The sequence below is a fragment of the Peromyscus maniculatus genome, chromosome 15 (assembly GCF_049852395.1).
Source record: "Peromyscus maniculatus bairdii isolate BWxNUB_F1_BW_parent chromosome 15, HU_Pman_BW_mat_3.1, whole genome shotgun sequence".
In the NCBI taxonomy this organism is placed as follows: domain Eukaryota; kingdom Metazoa; phylum Chordata; class Mammalia; order Rodentia; family Cricetidae; genus Peromyscus; species Peromyscus maniculatus.
The window spans coordinates 44,343,965-44,352,528 of NC_134866.1; the positions used below are offsets into that span (position 1 = coordinate 44,343,965).

At 39.0% G+C, this 8,564-nt stretch overlaps 1 protein-coding gene across 22 annotated transcripts in view; it reads left to right on the plus strand.

Moving 5' to 3' along the window:
- Positions 1-543, plus strand: part of Gpbp1 (GC-rich promoter binding protein 1) — a 77,674-nt gene extending 77,131 nt beyond the window's left edge. For all 22 annotated transcript variants that reach the window (XM_006981666.4, XM_076551903.1, XM_006981664.4 and 19 more), the window contains one exon: positions 51-543. In XM_006981666.4, the coding sequence (XP_006981728.1) occupies positions 51-209 (159 nt within the window). In that variant the 3' untranslated portion in view covers positions 210-543. The remainder of the gene's footprint in view (positions 1-50) is intronic.
- The last annotated feature ends 8,021 nt before the right edge of the window (positions 544-8,564 follow it).

Genomic DNA, 8,564 nt, shown 5'->3' on the forward strand with positions numbered 1-8,564 from the left:
TAGTATTAACTCTTGGGGCAAAATTAACTTGCTTGTTTTTGACATTTTAGTTACAGAAGAATGGGCTGAGGAAAAATGGTATTTTGAAAAATGGCCTGATCTGTGACTTCAAGTTTGGACCCTGGAAAAACAGCACTTTCAAACCCACACTTGAGAATGACGACACAGAGACAAGTAGCAGTGACACGTCAGATGACGACGATGTGTGAAGGATTTCCTAACAGCTTTAGACATTTTAGTGTGATCCATCTCTCATGCCGTTTGGGGTGAATTGTAAAAACGAAGAACTATAATTTATGTAGTGAACTACCCCATTAGAAGATGATTTTTTTGGGGGACTTCAATATGAAGAAAACCAAGAATGTTGTGTTGGGCTGTGTTGAACATTATTTCTTTGTAAATGAATGTTGTAGAAATGAGGACTTTGGTTGATCCAACATTGACTCTCTTCATCACTGCAGCATTTCTCTGACTAGCAATGTGACGATGTAACAAATGAGATTTTCTCATTTAATAATAAAAAATTGTGTAATGTTTTGCAAAGCTTCTGTCTTAAAATGTTCAGGTCTTAAGGTCAAAGGCAGCTTACAGTTTTGCTTGCAGAGTCATACCTTCTTCCAACAGTGGAGACCTTCAACTCTACTTTGTGCACCTTCTTGCCCCACTTCCCCCTAAAACAAAACAAAACAGCAAAAAGGAAAACATAGCATGTTGGCTAAAACTGGAGCAAAGTGCACTAAAACATTAACTTCTCGAACTGAAGTCTTGTACTAAGTCACCTTTCAAAACAAATTGCTCTTTAGCCCTTTGTAGCGCAGTGGATGGGAGAGAGGAGACGTGCCAGGTGTTCTTCCAGGCGTTCTTCGAGCTTTAGGAGGTGCTTGTCAAGAGCTTTCTTTATTTGGTGTATTGTCAGATCAGGATTTTCATAGCTGATTGGAAGACTTGTGGGAAAACTTATTTTGATAAATTATTACACATGCAGAAAACCTGATCACACTGACTGGATCTGTCCACAACATGGAAAATAAACTGGATTTTCAGAATATTGTTGTTCTCTGTAGTGTTCAAGGTACCGGTCTCCAAGTGCAACATGCTGTATTAATGTCTTAACTTTATACTTTTCTTCATTAAAAAAATGTAATTTCTTTGAGGTTAGAAAAAGCTTAAATTTTTACCAATTCACAAAGCTATTGAATGAATCTTGACTATTTTCATTTGCAAGGAAAATTTGGAATCATTTCTGTTTTGATGGTGTATTAGACTATTTTGGTTCTGTATATTTGTAATCAATTTTTAAGCTTTGTTTTTCCCTCAGTTGCTTTTGTTGCTCTATCCCAACCCCATTCATATTGGTATATTCTATTTTTAAAAATATTTTTATTTATTTTTTTATGTGTATGTGTGTATGTCTGCATATGAGGAGGACAGAAGGGTGTCAGATCCTCTGGAGCTGAAGTCACAGGCAGTTGTAAGCTGCCTGATATTGGTGTGGGTCCAGTTATTGAACTTGGGTCCTATGCAAGAGGAGTATGCACTCTTTAGTTTAACCACTATACCATCTCTCTAGCCCCAGTATATTCTTATTGTAAAGAGAGTAGTCTTAGACCAGAAGTGTTACGCCAGACTGGTCTTTTTGCTTTCTTAGAAGGCTACAATGTTTTATATATTTTTGTATCCGTCTCCAGCTTTCACAGAATCTTGTTTTATTTATTTTTTCTTGTTTTGGTTCCCACTGAGACCTGGGGTAATGGATAAATTAAACCAGAAAACCCAACATTTTTACCTCCATAAAGTTTTTGAGGCTAAGTATTAACAAAGCATTAAATAGAGGTTTAAAAGTGGCTTTTTTTTTTAATTTGGAAAATTGCCACAATTCAATCTAAATGGGAAAAGTTAACTTGTGTCAGCCACAAAAATACCTAAGGGATCAAACGACAGCTGGCAGTATAAAATTGAGTGTCTTTGGATTGTGCTATTATTTGCATACTAGGATAATGAAAAATTGTTTTGGGGTATCTATATTCAGGCAGGTTTTTTTTTTTTGCCTTGATTGGAATCTAGATAGCATTTAGCTAATGTTATACTTTAATAGAATTACTATTTTATAAATATGGTGAGTTAAAGCAATGTAGTTCTAGCCATCAAGTGATGGCATAAACACATTTGGTTATTAAGGAAATAGACACACATGTTTAAAGCTAGCACAGTTTTAACTTGGCTATCTAAAGAATGGGCTCCTAATAAAAGTTTGGATCATATTGAAAGGAGAGTCTACAAATGCAGATTGGTTTGGTTCAGTTGCAGGTCTAGTGTGCAATTATTGAACAGAATTAGCTTGTGGTTGTTGAGGGGCACAGTTTGAATACTCGAAACTCATTCCATTTTTTGCACAGCAAGTATTTAAACAAGTATTTTGTTGAGGTATACATTGCCAAAACTGTATATAGTCACCACAACCAAGGTAGTGAACCATTAATACACTGCCCCAAAATTCTTGGGACTTATTTTTTGTAAGTTCTTTGACTCCTCATTCCCACATTTCTTGTATCAGTTGTAACTAATGAGGGAAATCTTATGGTAATGATTTAAAATGGCTTATCAAAATGTATCTTGTTTGAATTTAAGATGATTTAGAATGAATATAATTTCCATAAGTATACTAAATTCATCCAAAAACTAATTTTATTTGAAAATAATACAGATCTCACTTTAAGCAACTCAGTTGTCAATTTTAGCTTAGTTTCCTAATTTCTGACTAAATTATGTTTTTGGTTTTTTGAGACAGGGTTTCTCTGTGTAGCTTTTGGGCCTTTCCCGGATTTCGCTCTATAGACCAGGCTGGCCTTGAACTCACAAAGACCCGCCTGCCTCTGCCTCCTGAGTGCTGGGATTAAAGGCGTGTGCCACCACCGCCCAACCTAAATTATATCTTAACTGCTTTTATGAAGTTTTGAAGAAATTATGGAACATCCAAAGAAATTCTGATGTTGGAAGCCAGTTTTAAGTCACAAAAAAATCACTTGGCATATCCCTAATTTTAAATGAATGTTTATATAATAAACTATCAATAGTCAAAAGAAATAAAGTTTAAAAACCACAACCTCCCAGCAGCCTAAATTTTAACATAAAATTGGTATCATAAACCAATCTGGTTATGTTTGGGTTGACACTTTGTTTATTTGAGTTTGATAGATTTATGGAAATTCAAAGTATCAGCAGTTAGAAACTGGATGCTTGACTTTTGGGAAGTTAGGATTTCCTGAATTCATAAGGTAACTGGGAAGGCAACGGGCAGAGGACTTTTCAAGCAGCAGCAAAATTTGTAAAGACCCAAGTGGTGCAGAGGCCTCATTTCTCCTTCCTGCTTACCATGTTTCCCGAGGTAAGGCTGAAGACGGATTTAACCATAGAGATGGTTTCCAAGCAGAGCTTGGATCGTTTTTAACCTTAGTTTAGTATTTGGGAATGTATAGTTCAGTACTGAGCCTAGTTAGACAGATTTTATAACTGGTTTATTAGCTGGGTATAACTTAAACACTTAGAATATTTTGTGATATTCAATGTCTTTTATTGCAATACATTAGACAGTTTTATTATGACATTTCTTTCATTAACAATATTTTGGCCATATTGTCTCCCCCTTCTTTTATCCCCTCCCCTAGTCTTGTTAGTCTCACTTTCCAAATAACATCTGTCGACTTCCACCTGGTCCTTCCTTCCTTCCTTCCTTCCTTCCTTCCTTCCTTCCTTCCTTCCTTCCTTCCTTCCTTCCTTCCTTCCTTCCTTCCTTCCTTCCTTCCTTCCGTCTCTCTCTCTTTATCTTTCTTTTTCTCTCTTCCTTTCTTTTCTCTCCCTCTTTCTCTTTTTCTTTCTCTCTTCCTCCCTCCCTCCCCCTTCCCCCCCCCCTCCCTCTGTCCTTCCCTCCTTCCCTCCCTCTCTTTTCTTGTGGGAATTTTGTTGAGTTTTGTTCTGGATGTGGTTTTTTGGTGACCCAGTGAGTTTTTTATTGTTTACTGTGGCCACCCTACCAGTGACTGCAGCACTGGAGAAGTGTTTCTTGTTCCCCTGTCAACCCTTAATTTTAATTTAGAGTCTTTTTTTTTGAGACAGGGTTTCTCTGTGCAGCTTTGTGCCTGTCCTAGATTTCGCTCTGTAGACCAGGCTGGCCTCGAACTCACCAAGATCCACCTGGCTCTGCCTCCCCAGTGCTGGGATTAAAGGCGTGCGCCACCACTGCCCGGCGGGTATGTTTTAATTACTCAGGGAAGGGTAGGGGCCCTATGAGCCCCCTCCCTCTACTGTTTCCCAGTCTTTGTAGCTCTTCTGTAGGTACCCACTGTGGCTATGTGATCCACTGTGGAGTTGTATTCTGTAGAAACAATCAGGCAGGTGGTTGGAGTATGGAAGCATTAGGTCTGTTAGGACGTTGGTGTGGTGCTTGCATACAGCAGGTCCCTAACTGCTACGATATGTGAGAATACTTGAGTAGTGGGTCTCAAAACTGTCTGCATGTTGGTGGTGGACTGACTAGCTTAAAAGGACAGGTAAGGGTTGTGTCACCCCCGCTCAGAACTTGTATTAGATGGTTGTGGCCTGAGCTGTTGATTTAACTAGGACTCCTAAATTAAGGACATACAAGGTGTCAGAAGTCCACCTAGTTGAAGCTTTGCCCCTTAAGAGTTGTGACTTTAATACAGATACCTCACTGTAGACATGAATCTCACTTCCACGTGGGTTATTGTGAGAATAAGAAGAATAATTTCACACACTTGGCTTGACTCCTAAGCCATAGTAAACAGTTCATAAGTTCTGTTTGTTTGGAGACAGGGTTTCTCTGTGTACCTTGGCTGTCCTGGAACTTGCTCTGTAGACCAGACTGGCCTCGAACTCACGCAGATCCACCTGCCCTTTCCCTTCGAGGTGTGCACCACCAAAGCTGTTGTTTTACAGTCTTGTTTTTCTACATTTAAGATTACTTTTTAAACAGGCAGTGTTGTAATGCCATGAATTATCTGAGTTCCCAGTTAAGTTAAAATAGCTGTCATTTTTGTTTCTTTAGTTGCCATTATGCTCAGTTGTAAGCTGGCAGTTTAATTTTATTCAGCCTTTAAAAAGATTGACCATTTTGACAAAGTGTGATCATTGGACTTCAGTGGTAAAACTGAGTGTGTGAGTGTGAAAGAATTGGAAGGTTAGGCTTCCGTACTTGGCAGATACTTGAAGCTATTTCTGTTAGTCATACCATTTCAAACTTTGTAGAAATAAGGTAAGTTTGGTTTGGCTTGCCAACTCCTTCCTTTGAAGGTTTATTGCGTTCTGGAATGCTAAAGGTATAAGGGTAATGAGCTGGAGAATATACTTATAATGGGTATTTTGGTACCTTAAGCTTACCAGGTTAAAGGTGACATCTATACTTTGAGAAAATTAGGTTGTAGGCTTACTGTATAATTTAAAAAATGAAAAAACAACTTAGATTCTAGTGTGCTGTTTCTTAGGCAACATGTACTGCTTGTCTTTCTGTGTGTGCATGTGTTTATGTGTATGAGTATATGCATGCTCATATCATGTGGGTGTCTGCAGAGACCAGGAGACTGTTTCAGATCCCCTGGAGCTTGAGCTACAGGTGGTTGTGAGCTGCCTGTGGTGGGTGCTGGGAACCTAGCTCAAGTTCTCCGCAGGAATAGCACTCTTAACCTTAGTCATCTCTCCAGGCGCCCGGATTTTAAAGTTTTTATTTATTTTTTAGCACAGTAACCCATAACTGGCTTTGAACTCATTCTGTCGCTCAGAATGACTTTGAACTTCTAGCTACCCTCTTGCCTTAGCGTTTAAAGTATTGAAGTTACAAGCTGTATGCCACTATGCCCAGTACCTTAATGCCATTTCTAAAGGAAGGGGAAACTCATCAATGACTAAGTAGAGGAGTTCATTTAATGAGCTAACATGGTGAGGTAGAAAGGTGTTTATTTGGGTTTATTAGCTTTCCTCAAGTCTGATCTCTGTTGCATGTGTTCAACTGTGCCATTGTATCAGCAAAGCAGCTGGAATTGTGTGTCAGTTCAGTGGAGTGTCTTAACTGTGGGCAGTGGGCTGCTGCTCCTTGTTGGATTACAGTGTAGGCCTCTAGAAACATCAAATTTAGGTGTTTTTTGTCTTTACACCATTACTTGTGCTTTTTTTAGCCTTCCTTAAGCATTATAAGGAAACCTTTCCTTGTTTATAAAGCATCTGTAATGCTGTATTTACAAAAGATAAAATAATTATCCTAAATTAGTGAAACTTAGCATAACATAAATGAAGATTTACTGAGAAAATGGGAAAGCTGGTGGAATGTGTGTGTGTGTGGGGGGGCAGTTTTAAAGCACAGACCTTCTCATTCTCCATAAGGGAGATTTTTATTTTGTTTTAAGACAGAGTCTTACCATGTAGCTCTGGCTAGCCTGAACTCTACGTAGACTAGGCTGGCCTTGAGCTCATAGAAATCTGCCTGCCTCTGCATCTAGAGTGCTGGGATTTAAGGGCATATGCCACCACACCCTGCTTCGAGATAATTTCTTGGCTTCTCAGCAGTAGATGTTTTATAGGGAATAAAATAGTATTCATGGCTGGGGATACAAAAACATAGATTACACCTTCCACCCTGGAAGTTGTATGAATTTTTATATTCAAGGAAAGTAATAGATAAATATTCTCAGTCACAGCATCAGGTAGTGTAAAGTAATGGGAAAATAGTTGACAATCTTACAGCATCCTGGGGCTTAATAAGTGAATAATGTTTTATTAAGGGGTGCAAGAGTGGAACTTGTAAGCAAAACAAGTGTCTGCAAAGGCATCTAACAGAGCTTTTGGGTTCAGGAGATTCATGGTGTTCGGAAAAGGTATAAGGGAATGAGAGTGGTGGAACTAGACAGGTGTGGTGGACTCTGATCCCAGCATTTGGGAGATAGAGACCAGCCTTGGTTACATGAGAACCTATAGAAAAAGGGAAGAATAAGGTTGGTGAGCCACATACTGCAAGGAGTCATCAGATGTTAAAACTGGAATGCCAGACTCAATGGACCTTCAATTTATCTTTGAGTACCTTCATTTCAAAGTCTGTACTCTTGCTTAAAACTGTGTCATGAATAAGGAAGGAAAACTTGAAATCACGTCCTTTGTACTTTATGTAAAATCTAGAGGAGCATGTTAACCATGGAGGAAAGTACTAAACTAGGAGTTGACGTAACTGTTGTATAAAGCCCTGGGTTCAATCCATAGTACAGTCTTATAGTCCTAGCTCTTGAGGTGAAGCAGGAGGCTCAAAAAGTCCATGGTCATCCTTGGTTATAGTGAGTTTAAGGCTAGCTTGGGATTATAAAAAAAAAAAAAAAAAGTTGGCCAAGGCAGCCCATCAGTAATACCTTTCCACAATGACATCACCACCACCACCACCATACAATTATGTGCACAATAGTGGTGCACACCTTTAATCTCAACACTTGAGAGTAGAGACAGGTGGGTCTCTCATGAGGTTGAGGCCAGTCTGGTCTGCATAATGAGCTCCAGGACAGATAGTTACACAGGAGACCTTGTCTTGAAAAACTAGCAAAAAAATTTACTTTTTGTCCATAAAATAACAGTGTTCACTGAAAGTGTGTGAACTCTTCACGAACAAACTCCTCTCTCTCTCTCCCTCCCTCTCTCTCCCTCCCTCTCCCTCTCTCCCTCTCCCTCCCTCCATCAGTTGTTCTGCCTCATGCTGCTTAGGCTGTCCTCAAACTTGATAAGTAGTCAAGGATAACCTTGACCTCTCTTGGCTTCCATCTGCCAGGTGTCAGGATTACAGTTGTGTGCTGTGTCCAGCAGAATTTGGAAAAAAACAAAAAAGTTACATTGACAGCATGGATCTCTGGTGCCCTCAAGTGGCATAATGTTGCAAAAATGTCCCAGAAAGACTACTGGATGCATTATTATTTTGAGCACACTTTAGACTTAGGTTGCTATTTCTATGTATTAATAAGACTTTCTACACTATACAATAAATTATATGAATTTTATCCCCACCTTTTTCACTTTGATACAAGTTAAAATGGCCCTATTCATTATGAGATAGTTACACAATACATTTCTTGACAAGTGTACCATATTTGTTCATTTCTTATTACTCAGGAAAACTTAGCGACTTGTACCATTGCAGTTAGTGTCCTGGCTAAGAGGAGAGAGTTCTGTACTTGGCAGGGTTCTTGAGCTACCTTGGGCTTGTCTTCCCAACCATTTGCTATTTTACTCCTCTATGACTGCTTTTCTTTTGAGAGTAGATATTTATCTCATTTAGAATGGTCAGGGCATTTTTGCATTTTCCATTGAGGTTACTTTTTGTTATGCTTCTTACAAAATACACATGTCAGTTTGTGGGTTCATGAACTTCAAATTAAAAGAGTGAAGGAAACTATTTACACGGGACTCACAGGAATAGGATAATGTGGGTCCTTGTCCCTGGTACTGTTTGGAATTGGACAAACTTGAGAACATGCTACAGGCATATTGACTTTCAGATCATTCAGTCCCCTGATGATCAGTAT